We start from the raw sequence: 18,219 nt of genomic DNA, 5'->3' as shown, positions 1-18,219 counted from the left end.
TATGACAGACATAAACTGTTTTTCCTCTTTTTTTTTTTTTTTTTTTTTTTACTGTATTGAATTTGTATTCGATTTAGTTTTGCAGATCATTTCGGTGACCCATCTGAACAATGTGGTTCCACAGCTCCGGTTCTGAGGCTGGGCAGGGAGCTGTACCTGTGGAAGAGGGCCTGTCCTCCCAGACACGGTTGGTCAGTGGTGTCTGGCGGTTGCAGTCACCCTCGGAGTGCACAGAGGAGACGGATGAAGGCCTCTCACCGACGGACAGGCCCGGGCCCGGAGACTTGCTTTTCCGGCTGTTCGACCGGCCGCTGCCCTTTGGCTTCCCTCCAGCTGCAAGCAAAAGAGCTCATTACTTAATCTTCACCTGCTGCTTCCGTTACTTAGATAGCACAGAGTTTACGTATCGCCACTTCTAAAGCTGAACCAAAACCAGAACTGTTCTTGCTGCAAAATTGCAAAACTGCAGCAAACAGACAAGCAGGCCCATCGAGAACACAAATCTATGAAGAAACTCATTACTGTACTTACTGTATAGACACTTGACTCAAACAGACATTCAGTACATAGTGAATTACAAACAGCCATATGGGTGTGACACAATCATAAGCGAGTGCCAATGCCTGACTTTCACGTTTTATTTTTGCCTTAGGAGAGAAAGAGAGAGAGAGAAATGCGAGGCGTCCGTTACCAGATTTTGAAGCAAACAACCAGCTGTGGCTAAAAGCTGACAGACTGAGAGGCACCTTTTATAGGTTTTAAAAAGTTAAGGTATTAGCAAATTAAAACAGGAAGACACGTTAAAAAAGAGGGAAGAAAAAAAAAACAAAGCTTAAAGCCTTTTGCAGAAATCCAGACAAAAAAACAAAACGAAAAACTGTGAGTAGTTTGGAAGAGAAATGCAGACCTGCCAAGGAGTGAATGTCCTCATTCCGTCCATCAGCAGCAGCAATGGGGATAGCAGCAGGCACACTTGCACTGGCAGCCAGAGTGTTAATAGCAACGGCACGCTCCTCCCCTTGGTCATCATATTTACCCATTAGGGCCTTCCTAATAATTGCCTCCAAGCCTATGTTGTTACTGGAATGTTCTGGAGTGGTGTGGCTTCTATTATTGACTGGCCCTGGGAGACAGAGGTGTTGAAAAAAGGGAACCAGTGAGAAGGAAGAAAGATATGAAGGGAGGGAGAAAAGAAAGGAGGTTTCAAAGTGAGGAAAGTACAAAACAGACAGAGAGAGAGAGAAAAGGGAAGAAACAAACAAACAGTCAGCACATTATGGCAAGCGACATACTTATTCAGTGCAAGTAGTAGATTAAGTTTCTTTACAAGCTCTTAAAATTAAAACCCACCACCTTCCAGGAAAACAGATAGTTCCCACTAGTAGTTTTAGCACAGCTTGGCCAGGTTAATTAAATCCAGTTTGCTAAATACAATACTAATTCATACCAGTAAGAAATATTGCACTTTCATTTGCATCATCAGCTGGAGTATAAGAATGTTACACAGGACGAATTATTAGAACACTGAATTTAATTAAAATTGCTGCCCTGGAGAATCTCCTTCCATCTTGCCCCGTCACTGGCTTTATTAGGTGTGGCTGTGTAATTTAATACAGGTCAGACCCAGTGGTAATAAACCTTTAAATTATCATTTCTCTACGAAGTCTGGCCACTAAGTGGTGTTAGGCCAATTCCCTTGTGATTCAGTCTGGTGCCCCCACACCCATGGATTGTAGCGTGTTAAACTTTTAAAGTCTGTGTTGCAGCAAGCATGAAGATGCTGAAGCGATTCCAGTCTGCATGCAACTGGATGGGCAGAGGCAGAGTTAAGCAGAGAGCTTTCTTGGCATGTCCACGCGCTACAGGCCACAGGAAACAGACAAAACAAGGAGCTTCCCAAACCTCCAATGTGATTAATGTACCAATATCAGCTACTTCAGAGTCCATTAAGAACATATTCACAAGGTTCTAGGATTATTAGAATAGCTGAGAGACTAAACAATACATTTTCAAATAAACTCCTCCAGATTCTCTCTCTTTCTTTGTAGAATGGCAAAGCCACCTCAGCTCACTGTGCTCAAAGTGTAAAACACTGAACTGAAGGTAGGCAAAATTCTTTCAAGGCACAAGATCAATAAGTTTTTATGTTGTACAGTATACCCATTCTACTGGTCCACAACCTGGCTGTATCAGACATCATTTATCTACAGTGCCTGCATCTCGGTCCTTCTTATATACCCTTACTGCACACCCCCTGGAACCAAAGGGCCCTACTGATTAGCCCGCCTGCATTGCAGCAACTTGCTTTTCTGATATAGGTTACCAAAATTATCGAGCCACCTGCAGTCGTTTTGAATAACTATTCCAGAAGTTTCTGAAATTCACACAATTTTTAATGAATAAAGACCACAGCAGAAAAAGCCAAACCTGCTTAAAGAACAAACACTCAAAGTGCAATTTAACAGGCAGTATGGTTACACTTTGTCTTCGTTTAAGGAACCCCTTCAAACAGCAAAAAGGTATCCTCATTATAGAAAAAACAAAACCAACAACATTACCTGCTGTGGTTGAAGCTGGCATATTGAATATTTCAGTTCCTGGCTGTCCAGTGTCTAGAATAAAATGATAAAAGCAAATGAGTTACTTTTTTTTTTTTAATTTTCCAACAACACTTTTTAGCCCCCACAGTAAAACGGCTGATTCTAATTAGTAACACACAGGTAATGCAGTATTGGCAACCAGGAAAAAGTTCATATAAGATCTTAGGAAACATTCGGGCAATGTATGCAATTCAGTATTGAGTTTGTGGCAGATGTAGAAATACCGCACAACATGCAATAGCAGCCGTGGTTTTGCATGGTCCCCTCCAGATACAGAACGCTGAAACAATGTCCTTACTGAAGTGCGGCTCGTTTCCACTGACTGCGCTCATCTTCTTGATCATCTCCTGCTTCTTGGATTTGACAATGGCCGAGTTGCTCTCCGTCAGCTTGCTGAAGAAGGCTGGGGGCTGAGAGTTGTTCGCCGGAGAGCGCGAACCCATTCTGCAAGAAACCAAGAAATCACGAGTCTCAGAACATGCCGGCGTGGGAAGACTCCTCTGCTCCTTACACACGATATAAAACAAACAGAATAAAAAAAAAAAAAAAAGCTTACACTTGATCTCCCTGATCCCCGTGACAGCCAAGTCCCTGGGACTGCTCTGGCTCAGACATGCCCCCTGCTGGGGAGATGGGTTCAATGCCATCTCCTGACCCACTCATTGGTGACACCTTGTTCTGCAGCGGAGACCTAAATGAACAAATATCTTCTGTCATAGGATGTGAGGGTAATACCAGGGACAATCCAGACTTTACCATCTGTCTGTCAAGCCCTCTATAAGGATCTATTTTTGATCCAGCGATTTTCTTTCAGTATTACACGCTAGTCTCTTTGATCATTAATCTGGAATCTGGTGCTGATGCTTGAAGGGTTGCACATGCTTGGTCCTGTGCTGAGCTATAGATTTCAAAGCTGCTCTACCTGTCACGGCCCCTGTCCATGCCTGCCCCATCTGGAGTGTAGCGGGAGCTCTGGCCAGACTCCTGCTGCTGCTGGGAGAGCTGCTCACTGGGGGTGCGTCTCAGGTCCAGCACTGGGGAGCTCTGGTAGGGGTAGCCCTGCTGCTGGGGCTGGGAGTTCAGTTGCTGGGGGTACAGACGGGTGTAGTCCTGCGTGATCACCTCCTGTCAAGACACACAAGGCAATTATAATTATTATTAACTATCAGAGCATTCCGTTCAGAAGAAACAGCAATAACAACACATCCCTTAATCATTATCCATTAACATTGACGACATGTATAGATCTAGAGTACATGATCTCACGATGTAAGCTCTACAGCTCTTGTAACAGTACAGTGTTATTATATAGAGGCTATGGGTATTTAACCCTCATGGGGTGCTGGAATCAGCTCCTGCGTGCCTTAGTTATTGCCAGGTGGCATTGTGATTCTCTTTTCACTTTCATGGGGTATCCTCTATACCAATCCTGGTCCTGGGGGCCGAGTGTTCCTCCTGGTTGTTGTTCCAGCTGCACCCTAAATTGTTTAATTTGTCCAATTAATTAATTAAGGGTACAGCTGGTACAAAAACCAGGAGTGACACCAAACCCCCAGGACCAGGATTGGAGATCCCTACTCTATATCTTCATCTTCCTACATACAACAAAAGTCATGAAATCGAGGTATCTTTCTTCTGCTCCCTTCACTTTGTTTTTCATCCTTCATATCCTTCTCCTCCCTACTTAATTCATTTCACCCTGTATACTTTATATACAGGTATCACTTTGCAAAAACACCTATTTTAACCAGTAAGAGTGCCTTAAGTTGAGAAGCTATAGAGCTACATAAATGGCATCAACATGACAATATACCCCAAACCTCTCCTACTTATTGAATATTTCATAACCCCCCCCCCCCCCCCCCCCCCCCCACCCCCCCCCCCACCCCCCCCCCCCCCCCCCCCCGTACTAACAAGGTTAACACCTACGTTGATATGCTGAGCCAGGGTGACGACTCTCTGATGCCCTTTGAAGGAGGTCTGCTGCTGCTGCTGCTGCTGCTGCTGCGTGGGGTGACCTGGTGACTGGTACCCTTCAGGTACGCTGCGGAAATGCTGCAGATGGGATTCTGAAGACATCTTCTGTTGAACTGGAGAACAAAACAAAAACCAAGATCTCTTCAGTCAGTGAGGTTCAGTTTCACAAGACGACAATAACTAAGCAATGTCACACACACACACACACACACACACACACACACACACACACACAACAGGCTCTTAGGGACAGATTTAATAGCCTTTTGCTGCCAGTCAAAGTTTGAAAACAGATAACCAACCCATAATCTGACCAGTTCTAGTTTTGAACTCAGTTTTCCACAAAAATAAACAGCATTGTTTTTTTTTTTAGTTACTTGGGGGCAGTTTCTTCTATTTTTCTTTATAGGGACTATTTCTAAGGAGCAGCTATTGTGTACAGCAGATATGTAAACGGAAGAGCATACATACGCTTTACTTAACTCTTGAGCATGTCAAAATGGAATCAGACTTAAGTAAGTCTGCCTTCTGCTCTAATTCATCAGAAATGTGAACACAAAACGAGTCCAGGTGAACACAATATTACAAAAAGATACAGCAACATGAAACAGTACCGAGACAGTTACTGCGAGTTTTGATATCTATAGATATATACTGTAATCTGTAATGGGAGTCTGACAAGTTTCAATGCTGTGTTATAAAGAATGCAGGAAGAACACAAGAGGTAAAAACCTATATATGTATATAATAAAAAAAACAGAAAGAATAAAAGGCTTCAACATGCAAATAACTAGGCAGAAAGCTGCAGTGTGCCTGTATGCCACAGGAAACATTCACCTACAATGCACAGGTACTGCAGGGTTTTAGCTCCCCAGTGACAACATACTGAAAGACAAGATCTGTACAGCAATCTGTATGAGCAGCTTAAAGTGGCTTTATAACCAAACACAAAGCTTCAGGAAATGCAAATATCAGCTTTAACAGCGGTCTGTATGAGAAACGTGGTTCATTCCCCCTTTACTAAAAAAAAATAAAAAATAATAATAATTCTGTTTAATTCTAACAAATAATATTGATCACATAATCTTAGTGTAGATATTGTAACCTGGCCAAAATAGAAAATAAGTTCTAACATTACTAATTACAAGTAGCCATCAAGTACTGACATCAGATGAATTGAAGTCAAGTTACTTTGTTTATTCAATAACCTGTAAATAATTCAAAACAAGGAACACTTGCTATATACATGTTAAGTGACTGAAGTAACATATATTGAAAGGCTTCGTTTAGCCACTTTCCTTTGAGACGGGGGCTCTCTTTGGTTACCATACACAGTTAGAAACATACTAAAAATAAAAACCATCATGAAAAAATATATAAATATATTGGGCCAGATAAAATTGTATCCGGGCCAGTAAAAACACTAGCTCAGTGGCCTGGTGGGCCAGTAGTTAAAAATCTAAATCTACAGCCCTGTCCTGGATAAATGAATTGAATATAAGACCAAAAGACACGCAACATAAACCTGGTTCATCCACATTTAAAAGACCACCTTCATGCGCATGTGTCTGCCTTGACACTTAATGTGACAACATGGATTGTCCTTAATCTATAGCCTTCAACTCCATGTTCAAGATCGAACATAAAAAGGTGATTGCCCTGTATCCCTGAGAAATGCCTGGAAATAAAGCATTGTTTTTCCAGGAGACACATTTTAAATAAACACATTCAAACTCAACCTTGGGCAGGCCATGCGTCCAAATGCACCTCCTGTGCTACAGATTGGAAGTAGAGCCCTGCTGACGACTATTCCTCTTGGTTAAATGTACGGTAAATCTGTCCAGCTAGCTTTCTGCTTTTGCAGTGAAAAAGCTTAAGTTATTACGAACGAAATTCTCAGCAGTGATCTTGATAACCAGCAGCGCTCCACAGTGTAGTTCAGATCCCAGTGCTCGCAGTTCACTTTCGTTCTGGTGCGGGTTTTAACTGGGGAATTATGGGAGAGGGACCACTGTATTAAAGCCGCAGATTAATCTCTAGTGTCCTCTAGCTCTACACATGACAGCTTTGACTCCAGCAGGGTTTCAGATACAGTAGGATAATACCACCAATCTCTCCACCCCTCCTGAAATGCAAAATGCTGGGCATTTCCTGAATTACACAGAGTACTGATGCTCTAATTAACAAATTCTAATTAACAATGTTAGTGAAATACATTCCACGACTACGAGTACAAAACTAGAAGTGCTCAGTTGAAAGTGTTTGGAAACAGGTGTTATTACAGAAAGTGTGATAGTTTCACTATTAAAAAATGAAAGCAAGCTTACTGCTATATCTTACGTAATTCTCTTCTACAAGCACTGTAGCTGGATGTAGACAGATGGAGACGTAAATAATCCCACTTACGGCACCATCAGATAACACCCACACACTGTCCCTCATCATTGTAAATATTACCCTGCTACATCTATACATTACAATGTATTGTCTCTCCAGTCTGGTATATTTCCAGCACAGTGATGGCTTAACAGTGCTTTCCATGGTTCTGCAGTTTGCAAGAGGAGATTCCCCATCTGAGATAAATTCAAACTTCTTCTACAGCCACTTGCACATCTCACTAATTAAAAATTGACCATACAAGACACAGAAGGGCACTAATAAAACTACCAAAGCTCAACACCCGACCAAAAAATCAGTCTAAAACAGCAACAAAAAAAACCAAAAAAAAAAAAAAAAAAAAAAAAAACCACCCACCTAGCCCAGAAATTGATTTTAAAAACAAACAACCAAACAAACAAAAAAAACAACCCACAAATGATTACAATAATAAAATATATAAAAATAAAAAGTACATATCACTGATTTGATAATGCCAACCACCACAACGTGCAATAGGCCACAAACTGGACCCTTGTTCCCGAGCATCTTACCATCACAAGCGGCGCTGGCAGCGAGCGAGCCTCTTTCTCGCTTCCCCTTATCGCAAGGAATTTGACGCATGATAATTGCGTTTATGAAGTTGGCCGCAGTCATGGTGGTCTTACCGAGTGCTCGGAGCTCCTGTTCCTGAACCGAAACGGCTTTGTTTTGAGTATTGTCCCTACTGGGGTGCTCGTTGGCTGCCGGGTCCGAGGAGGGCAGGGTGTGCGGGTGCTGGTGGGGTAGTATTTGATGGTTGCGACCCTGTTGTGGTTGGTACTGGCTGCTGTAGCCCGCGCCCAGCGTGGCAATCAACGTCCTGGGCTCGGTTTTGGCGGGTGAGGCTGTGTGCTCTTGGGCGTGCTTTGGCATCATGGTGTTGCTGCTCGCCCTGCTGTGGTGGCGCTCTGCCTTGCCTCCCTCCTGCCCCCTCCCTAAGTCCCCCTTGGGCACGTTGGCAGGGTCCATGCCTGGCTGGTAAGTCTCTGCTGAGGTGATGGGTCTCTGAAGCTGGGGGTTATACCCAGTGTATCTGCCTGCTGGGGAGCCGGCTGAGGACAAGGACCTGAAAACAATAATGAATAAAAACTCAATAGAGCTCAAAACTCTCAGAATGAGCAAGGCTGCCACCTTTACATGTGTAAACTTCTCGGTTAGTTTACAGCTAACTAATAAACATTTAATTTTGTTATTGCACTGCAATCGCGTACTGCTAGAATTACTTTCTGGTTCATTATTAAACAACCTGGCCTTTTGAAACCAGTAGAACACACATTTTTCTTTACATACCTCCCAAGCCAGCAGCAGGATATATCTATGAGTAAAAGCGCCTGCAGTTTATTAAATAGTTCTTACAGCCTGTAAATGTATCTTACTGTTCTTTTCACACAATGCTTACACTGAATTAAAAATGGGATAACAGAGTGGTAGTTTAACTGAAAATTAAATTAAGATCAAGAACAATGTTTCTGGGAAAATCTCCTAAGAAAAAAATCAAAAAGAAAAAAAAAAAAAAAAAAACTGAAGCAGAATTGGCCCGGCCTGCTTTAAAGCAAGCAAGCATAGACAACATGATGCCAACACCTGGCACAGAGGCACGCGACACCATTCTCAAAAACAAGTAGTCAAGCTGGTGGGGGGTGGGTGGCACCCACAGCGGAAACTTTCTGACGTCAGCTACCAGCGTAGGGGCCCGTCTGACTGGCCAAACGCCCAGACATTCAAATCCCGAGCAAGTGGATTTGAGTGCAACAAACTTCACTATTGCAGCACATGTATAAACACTAGTCCCTGTTCCAGCATGTAGCCCCACTCACTGTTTTTCTGTACAGCTCAAACTGTTCTCCTCACCTGAGCACGGAGGGTGTGGTGGACTCGCTGGTGAGCAGGGGGAGGGTCTTGTGCAGCACGCTGGGCCTCTGCTGGATGTTGTCCTGGGTGCGTGGGGAGACTGGGGAGTGCTGGAGGCTGTAGGAATGTGTGGGGGGTTGGTGGCTGCTGCTGCTGCTGCTGCTGCCGCTGCTCTGCTCTGTGCCTGCAGGGGAGAAAGGAAACAAACGTCACTGGGTGTCACGCCACAGCTGGCAAAAAGAGCAACTCGCCGATACATGAAAATACACTACATGCTCAGGACTAGACCTCGTGTTGTTCCTCTGTATTGGAATTGTATGTTGTCTACCATAAAAATCGGGCTACAATGCTTTGATGTGATCCTTGATTTCTCTGTATCCAGAGGTAAATAAAGACATAAATAAAGCCAACTCTCACCGGGTCTCCAGATGGGGGCATGCTTCTCGTTGGCAGCAGATGGAGTAGGCTTCTCTCTCTCCCTTTCCCTGTCCCTGTCCCTGTCTCTCTCCCTGTCCCTGTCTCGCTCCCTTTCCCGTTCTCGTTCGCGCTCTGATGAAGGTGTCCCAGGCATTTTGGTCATGTGAGATGGCCCACCTGAATTAAAAAATAAATAAATGAATTACTAATTAGTAAGTAGTAATAAAATATGTATTCTGAGATGTGCTGCTTCTGAGGCCCTGCCTCATTATCTTGTAAAGGATCTGGTTCAATTAACTTTAGACTGGAGGGAAATATTACAGGCAGGTGTAATATCATGCAGGTAATCAGAGTGGAATGTAAAGCAATATATATTGAAATATTCACCTGGTGAGATAGGGGAGGTGTTGTAAGGCCTACTCCCGTAGGCAGAGGGCGCTCCAGGGATGTATGTGATCCGATCCATAGGGGGCGCTGATGCACCAGCATTAGACTGCACCAGGACAGGCAAGTGTGGAACCTGAGACAGGTCAATGATTCCTGCAAAACAGGCCAGATGTTCATGCTTACAATTCTGGCAATCGAAACCTGCGTATGGTGCTGGACACCAACTGTTCCCTGTGTTTATCTTGCCACAGCTACATTCTTTTACACCCTTTCACAAGTTCTGTTCAATTTTAATGCAAATGTTATCCCATCCGGAAAAGACACACACGGGCTGATTAATTTTGAGCAATACACCTGTACAAACCAGTTAGATCCTTACATTTCTTCTGTGTCTGGGTTTTATTATTGTTTGTAAGCGGCTTGGGGTGAGCGTGTGTTTAAGTATGCTGTACAAGTGCTATTCTGTATTACACAGCCCAAGAAAAACTGTTGCCAGAAAACCTTAAATCCCCCAACACCATTCCACACGCTCCAGTAAATGAGCCCATGGGTTCCAGAAAATGACTCAATTCACACTGTGTACACCAATTACTGCCAAGCCCAGGAGTGGGAGGCAGGGAAAGCTGTTCGTACCCCTCGGGCCTGCAGAATAGGTGAGAGCCAGGGCCTGTTCCCGAGGCGACAGCCCACGCAGCAGGTCGGTCCTCTGGGCCATTGCGGCAGCTGCGGCGTGGTGCATCTGCTGAGAGGTGATGTAATCGTTGAGGATGGTCTGTCTGTTTTCCAGTGCGGCCGTCTCGGGGAACCCACGGATCAGGTAGGGGGGGTAGGGGTGCCCATAGGCGTGGTTGGGGGCGAGGTGCCGAGGAAGGTAGTAGGCTGTGAAAAGACAAGAAAGAATGGCTTGCATCTCATGGAGAAATATAAACATTAAAAGAAACTTACAAACTCAAATCACAGATCATTTTCAGGCACATAGGCAGTTCTTTTTGTAGGTTCTGCTTGGTTCCTTTAGCACAGTACCTGGCTCCATTGGGATGCCCCTGGGCAGGGAGGCAGGATCGAAGGTCAGGGGGATCTGCCCACGGTACAGCTCGGCTGCACCCACGCCCCGCAGAAGCTGCTCGTAGGAGGCCAGTGAGGCGTGGTGGTCCGGGACGCCGGCGTGGGGGGACTTGTTGGCGCTCACCTCCCTTGGGGTGGGCGTTGGCTTCCTCTCCTGAGACTGAGCCTTCCCTGAACTCATCCCACTGTCTGGAGACAGACGGACAGAGAGCAGAGGGTCATGACACCCCAAAACAGTCGCACTATATACAGTATGTGTGTATGCACAATATACAAGCAACGTTATACTGTAGGTGAATATAAGCACACATTTAAATACAAGTCAACAATGTACTTTATGTTTAAATGGTAAACAGCTGTTAACTGAAAGGTTTTCAACATTTATGGCTAGATTCTCAACTCTTAATTGAAAATGGTCATTATCACAATATCTTTCTCACTTGAAAGGCATCATCTTCAATGGTCTCTGGAGTTATCCTTCGCAGGCCTACTGTATTGTGTCAAAAGGACCATTTTGCTTAGTTCCCCACTGAAGATGAACAATGAAGACTTACTCTCATGCTGCCTGGCTGTGGATTCCCTTGACGACACAGGAGAGCAGCGGTGGGGGTGCCCAGCGAACGTGGCCCTGTGTGTGGCCTTGTGGTCCTCATAGGCCAGGGGGCTGTGGTGGGCCTTGCTCGGCTCAGTGATGATGACTGGGGAGCCGCGGGAGATGGAGCCCGAGGTGCTGACCACCGCGCTGGGCCGGCCCTTGAGGCTCTCCTCATAGCGAACCCGCGCGTCCTGCAGCATCTCCAGGTGGTGCTGCATCGGGTGGTACCGTGAGGGGTTCCCGATGATCGAACGCACATCGTGCCTTTTACTGGAACCGCTGTCGTGTTTCATTGGGGTGCCCTAGAGTTAAAAAAATAAATAAATAAATTTTTTATAATAATATAATAAATATTTATTGTATAAATATATATATATATATCTATATTATATATATATATTTTTTTCAAAATTAAATATATATATAAATATATATATATATTATATATATATATATATATATATATACACACACACACACACACACACACATATATGCCTTCTATGTACCGAAAGGCATATTTTTGATTAATGCATCGGACGGGTTTGTTGTGATTTTATGCATTGCATGTGTAGTTATTTTTCTGCCTGCTACCTCTCCACTTTCATAAAGAAAGCAATGCATCTCAATGAAATTGCAGTTAATGAGGAATCAGTAGGGAGTGGAAAAGATGACAAACAGGTACAGTAAAGCTTCTCCTCAAGTGAGAGCTGTACAGAAACGGCTAGTCATTAACTTTTAAACCTCCTGAGTGCGACTCCAGTGATCAAAGTAATAAGCACTCACCTGGGTAATGGATCCCTCTTTGGCAGGCTTTGTCACTATGGAAACCTCTGGAATGTGCCGCATCTCCTCTCGAGGGATCTCGTGAATGGACCTGCCTGGCTCCTTCACCGTGGCAACTTCATGCCTTCCTTTGAGAGCCTCAGGGGGCGGGCCTCGAGGAGGAGTGTTCTCTCTCTTCAATTGTTTGCCGTCTCTTCGGAGATAATCCTCCATGGGCTCCATGTGGCGAGGTATACCTGCAAGAGCAGTCAGCCTGTCAGCACAGGAAGCACTGGGCGGCTTTGTTTCATACGGCTTATTGGATGTTTAAAAAGAAACTCATTCTCAAAAGAGAAAGAAAGAAGCCGTTTTTATAGACTCATGGCGCTTTGTGCACCTGCTGTTTTGCTATGTGTTTGAAACATGCCATACGCTGGTCACGTGATCATGCGTCAAAGGAGCAAAACATGCCAAGATGTACGTTCACAAAAAACAAACTATAACATCATTCTAGTTGCCGATACTGAACCACAGGTGATGGTTTTGTGACGCTGATCAGCTCGAAAGCCAGTACAGTAAATGAAAAGCGAGCCGTGCTCCGTTGTGTCCATGCTCACACACCGCACTGTACCTTGTGAGATTGATCCCCGGATGTGATGTGCATCCTTGTAGTGGTGAGGACTGTGTCGGTCCTGTGGCATGGCTCGACCAATCAGCCCTGAGCACAAAGAAAACGCTATGATTCAATACACCCCATCATCCAATCGCAGACTTCCACAGTCTTTAATTAACGCCTAGAAAATTAAGATTTAAGAGACCTAACAGAAACTATGTAAATGTCCCTCTTAATTATATCACATTTGTAAAATGATCAGGGATCTTTCTCCTTTCGAAAAAAAAAATACAATAAAAATTAAAGAGCTTCTAAATCTTCCTTTATTAAAATTTACAACAGGTATCAATGAATCACCCAGGCAAATGCTACAAAAATATGGCTTACAGCATCTTAATAGAAACCAACGCTGCAAGTAAGACTAATGCTGAAGCTGACTAATCCTGCTTATACCTTCACAGTTGACAGACAGGGAGTCCCGTACAGGTAACCCTCTGGAGATTCCTCCTTCCATCATGTCATAGGAGCGCTTCCCTCCCGTCGTCTCGGGGGGGGCACTCGGCCCCCTGCTTTCCTCTTTAGAGTTCTGGCCAGCACCTGGACCCAAACAACACACAGTTATACCCTGTACAACAGCAACTCAAACAAAGTACTCCAAAACCATCCACAGCCTTGACTGAAATACAGTGTGTGTGTGTGTGTGTGTATATATATATATATATATATATATATATATATATATATATATATATATATATATATATATATATATATACATACATACATACATATATATATATATATATATATATATATATATATATATATATATATAAAATACATATATTATATATAAAAACATGTACATTCAGTATATCAAACGTACTGAACCATTTGTTTCTTGAAGCGCACCTTCTGTTTTATTGTTATAGTCTATCAGTATTAAAAAAGAGCTTTACACTTTGAAAAATCTCAGCCCAAAGCAGAGATCATTTTTAGTGTCTTTGGGACAGACTAGGTCCTAACTCATCCTTCTAGTGTGGGTACATCACTGGCAAGGTGGTAAAATAAATAGGAACATACAGTAGGGAATTTTATTATAGCAACAGTTTGCCATGAAATGCTGAAAATTGGCTTGTTTACAGTGCACTGCTTTAGAGATCTGAAGGGTGCACACTCAAGATAAATGCACTGCCATTCAGTATTGTTTGATTTTGTCCTTCAGTGCATTCAGCAGCTCTCAGGTTATGATTAAATGGTCCTGAAGTACAAACACAATCCATTATCCATACGATCGAGCATCTAATCAAAAAACGGCTGCGACATTACAAACTGGATGCGCTTATGCAACAATGCACTCATAGGCTTCTGACATTTATCTCTCGCATTTCAGACGGGAGCCCTAATTTATCAGCTGGGGTACATTACTCTCCTAGACAAGTGATCAGCAAACATCAGGCTTATGTGCTTGCCCCCCCACCTGAAAAAAACTGTGCAGACATCATCTGAGCAAAAAACTGTTTATAGGGTGCGGGCTGTGGTTCCTGAGTTTAGTTGTATATTGTGTTTAGGATGAGGGCTCCTTAACACAATCATTATCTCTGAGAACAGTGTGTACAGATATGGGCAGAATGCATCTCCTAACGAATACCTGGTGCAAGTTTAAACACCACTGAAGCGGCCTATATAGAATGAGCATGCCTCATTTATATCCTAGGCAAGCCATTTAAAATCAGGCTAAAACAAGACTAGAGCTAGGTTGCTGCCGAGTGTTTTTAAAAAAAAAATTGACATGAAATCTGATCCACTTAGAAACTTGCGTCAAAGAGGTCTGGACCCTGGTTCCATCTGCCCTCCTACTGAGTTTCTGGTGACAAATTACTATTGTAAGGCAGTATGTGGTCACTGATGGACGGACAACAGCATGGATGACTATAAGGACATCCGTTGATATGAGGGCTGCAGTAAAAAAAAGTCTTGCCATTTTATATGATAAAAAATACATCAGGCAATAATAGGCAGCTGTGTTCCACAGCCATGCTTTTGGATGGAAAGTATCTGCTCATACAAGATCTGAGGTTGGTTAATGATTTTCAGATTTTCCTGCAATAATGGATAGCTATTCTGCAATACTAAATTAAGCTTGTAATAAAACTGACTCTTAAAGGGTTATAAGTCAACAAACTATAAACCTCATGGATTTTTTTTTTTTTTTTTTTTATATATAGGCTGGAAAGTATATAAAAGCCTGGAACGATGTTTAATTCTTTGACACTGCCAGTATTAGCAGGTTTTGTCTGTACATTTTTCAGGAAAGATCCAATCCAGCCCTTGCATTCCCAAAATGCTTCAGAATGTTTTACAGTACGCTGTAGCTGACACAAAGCAGTGCTTCAGCTGAGTCACCTCCGTTTCTGGCAGGCTAACTCGCTGGCATGCAGTTTCAGGAGCGCGTTCTCTCTGGTGAAAGGCACTGTTCTGGTGGTAAGCAAATGGAAAGAGCATTACTGGGCATGGAAGCCCTGTGCCCCAGGATGTGTGGTCAACTCTGTGGTCAGTCAACCGTTTCTTCCTGCTACACATTACAGAGAGGGAATGCAGTTCCTGTTAAGTCAATGTGAATCACCATTTTTAATGTGTAATGCATCTTGCTCTTAATAGAAATACAACTGATTTTGCTTGCTGGCTTTGTAGATCACTGATGAAGAAAATATTGCATTTGTTGTGTGGTTTGTAACTAGTAATTGCACGATATTCATTTTTTGAAATACAAGTTAGACACTTATTAGTTGTAATAAAACATACAATATTTTACATTAAGCGTGACAGAGAGCATGTGTTTTCTGCATTGGGCTGACACTACACTACATTAAAACTAAGTACGTGGTAAATAAGTAAACTTTACATTTTGATACATATTTGAGGTTTTGGTACCATGTCACCACAGTGTCTACAGGAGTGAAATAATATATTGTAATAAATGCCCATGTAGTATATGCAGACTTCGTTACTGCCACGAAATCAAGAAAAACAACTTATTCCAAACATTCAATGTGAAGCTCCCGAACAAGAAGCTCCCTCCATTTCCCGTACCATCGTAGGACAGTATGTGGCCGATCTTTCCCTCATAGATGACGTGTCCTTTACTCAAGGCCTCCTCTCTCACTCGCTCTGCTCTGTTGGGACTGTCTTCAGTTATTATCCTCGCGATGGTACCTTTGTACAGGACCTCTGCCGGAGTGCCCTTCAGGAAAACAAAAGAAACAGAATTCATTCATTACAATGCTGCAAACCTTTTCAAATCTGAGCAAACCACTGAACTATGCTTGGCAGGTATAAAACAAACCACTGCACCTGCTTAGAAATGCTGTGCAATGATTACAGCAGATGATCTCAAACTAACCTGAGTGATGGACCCTCTGTAGGTCATTGGTGCCTCCTGAGGGATTCTGGTGCCAGGGATTCCCTTGGTAATGCTGCCCCCTTGCACTGCAGAGATGGAGGACCCTGCAATGAAATTCTAGTGTCACCTTCTGGTACTCAACAGACATCAGTGCCCATTTAAGAGGCTTAATGATTTCAACAGAGATGAAACAGTGGAGAATGGCTGCAGGCTGCAGCTTAAGACAGTTTCCAGTTCATGGAAATGGCTTAGTCTACGGGAAGCGTTTTTCATTATTTAGGGTTTGGCAAAGACGGGAGCATGCCTTCCTGACCCTGCAAAACACAAACTGGAAACACCACTTGGGATTCTGGTTAAGAATTAGGTAAACTAAAGCACCGTTTTATTTTATTGCGTTTTGTAACAATGCTATTTCCTGAAGTACACCATGTATTTCTTTGGCTGCAGTTTAAGATAAAAAGAGGATGTTGCACTGAGGCTGGTTGCATCACATCTGTGTAGCTCACAGAGTTCATTAGTTTCACAAGAGAGTTGTGACTCACCCCTGATAATGCTGCTCTCATGGGCAGCCCCTTGGGCAAGCATGCTCTCCGACTGGATCGCCTGACTGTGAGGTGAAAGCTGCTCCTGTTTCACTGCAGGGAATGGCACTGGAAAACAAGCAAAGCAAACGCATCAGTAAAAGCAGGCAGCACGTCGCAGTAAGTGAACACAGCACTGCAATAGGACGTAAACAGGACTGCAATGAAGTGTCCCTAACCATGTTCCTAATGTGGTGTGATCTATATGGATGCACGGACTACAGATTGCTGAAAATCACTGATAAATCATGACAATCAACAGTACAAGATGTGCAGTATTCAACAGTTCCCCAATCTGTTACAAAGAAGTTCCTACCAATTTTTTTGTGATCCATCCAGGGCATCCCCAGGGTGAGCGAACCTGCAGAGTCCTTTCCATGTTCAGAGACATAACCTGAACTATGAAGCTGAACGGGTGTGCCCTAAAAAAAAAAAAAAAAAGTGCAATATAGTACTATACCCGCTATTGAGCTAGTGACCTACTGCATGAGTTAATTTACAAGTCTACTGATTACAGTACATTTTAGAAATCAGTGGTCAGGCTGCTCTTACAAAAAAAGTTTATCACCTCAAAAGCAAGGTAAAGCATAGGTAAGCATGGAAAAGCATATTAAAAAAACAGCAAGGCAAAATATGGTAAATGCATAGTACAACCATGGGTACAACTGTAAACTTTTCTAAGGGTGGTCCTTACCTGTGTGATGGAGCCCCCCGGCCTCTCCAGCATGCCGGGGGGTTTGGTTGACGAGATGAGTGGAGGGGGGTTGGGGATTTGGAGGGGTCTAACTGCCGCCAGTCCACCGCTGTCCTGCTGCAAGTTTATTGGCATTTTGTGAGCCGCTGTCTGATAACCTGGAAATCAAAACGACAGAATTAACACAACACTAACAAATCACAAATATGAAAACTCAGGAGTATGTGCATTTCTTTTTTCTTTATCAACATAGCAATAAACAGCCGTCACCTTATATCTGAGCGAAGGTTCCACCAGTATGGGAAATCATTTTATAGTAAGACCCAACTGCCTCAGGGCTGAATGAAACTCAATCTGAACTCAATTGTCTGCAGTGAAATCCAAGACCGACCCATTACGAGCTCTGCGTTACACCACTATGATTTCGCAATGAACCACATTACTAGTTATACTGTTACTGACTGAAGCTGGGAACACAGACCACTTCATAAAAATGTATTCATCCAAACCTTTTACCGTTGCTGAAGGCTTTTGGTGTTGCCAGGTAACAGCGCTCTGTGAAGATCTCTGGAAACCCCAGAATAGCCTTTCATTGACTCTGCACTTGTTCAACTACAAGAAGCACTGTTTTTTTTCATTCCATTTCTATTGCAAAAACATTGCAAAATACTAATCATTACCTCTACTGTGTACTGCTCCAAAAAACTAAAAAGTACCTTGACAACCTTTAGTTTACTGCATAAAGCCTACATCCTTTACACACAAGAAAAACCATAGTCCACTTTTTCTTGTGCGTTGCCAATGCTCTGCATTTTTTAGATAAACACCCAGGTACTTAATTTCACTAAAGTCA

General features: G+C 43.2%; 1 protein-coding gene across 9 annotated transcripts in view; it reads right to left on the bottom strand.

Moving 5' to 3' along the window:
- LOC121297194 (nuclear receptor corepressor 2-like) overlaps positions 1-18,219 on the bottom strand; it is a 127,817-nt gene that overhangs the window by 3,723 nt on the left and 105,875 nt on the right. For 5 of the 9 annotated variants that reach the window (XM_041223320.1, XM_041223322.1, XM_041223321.1 and 2 more), the window contains 22 exons: positions 17,367-17,524; positions 16,989-17,094; positions 16,634-16,741; positions 16,092-16,195; positions 15,782-15,932; positions 13,142-13,285; positions 12,707-12,793; positions 12,097-12,332; positions 11,270-11,612; positions 10,674-10,904; positions 10,284-10,529; positions 9,651-9,803; positions 9,264-9,440; positions 8,847-9,030; positions 7,508-8,061; positions 4,530-4,690; positions 3,523-3,725; positions 3,157-3,291; positions 2,899-3,044; positions 2,559-2,612; positions 908-1,123; positions 157-333 (listed from right to left, as the gene is read on the bottom strand). In XM_041223320.1, coding sequence (XP_041079254.1) covers positions 157-333; positions 908-1,123; positions 2,559-2,612; positions 2,899-3,044; positions 3,157-3,291; positions 3,523-3,725; positions 4,530-4,690; positions 7,508-8,061; positions 8,847-9,030; positions 9,264-9,440; positions 9,651-9,803; positions 10,284-10,529; positions 10,674-10,904; positions 11,270-11,612; positions 12,097-12,332; positions 12,707-12,793; positions 13,142-13,285; positions 15,782-15,932; positions 16,092-16,195; positions 16,634-16,741; positions 16,989-17,094; positions 17,367-17,524 — 4,074 coding nt within the window. The remainder of the gene's footprint in view (positions 1-156; positions 334-907; positions 1,124-2,558; positions 2,613-2,898; positions 3,045-3,156; positions 3,292-3,522; positions 3,726-4,529; positions 4,691-7,507; positions 8,062-8,846; positions 9,031-9,263; positions 9,441-9,650; positions 9,804-10,283; positions 10,530-10,673; positions 10,905-11,269; positions 11,613-12,096; positions 12,333-12,706; positions 12,794-13,141; positions 13,286-15,781; positions 15,933-16,091; positions 16,196-16,633; positions 16,742-16,988; positions 17,095-17,366; positions 17,525-18,219) is intronic. The other 4 variants (XM_041223326.1, XM_041223329.1, XM_041223325.1 and 1 more) reach the window with 3 other exon arrangements.

Source organism: Polyodon spathula, chromosome 22, assembly GCF_017654505.1.
Source record: "Polyodon spathula isolate WHYD16114869_AA chromosome 22, ASM1765450v1, whole genome shotgun sequence".
Lineage (NCBI taxonomy): Eukaryota > Metazoa > Chordata > Actinopteri > Acipenseriformes > Polyodontidae > Polyodon > Polyodon spathula.
This window is presented reverse-complemented; position numbering and strand designations above follow the sequence as displayed.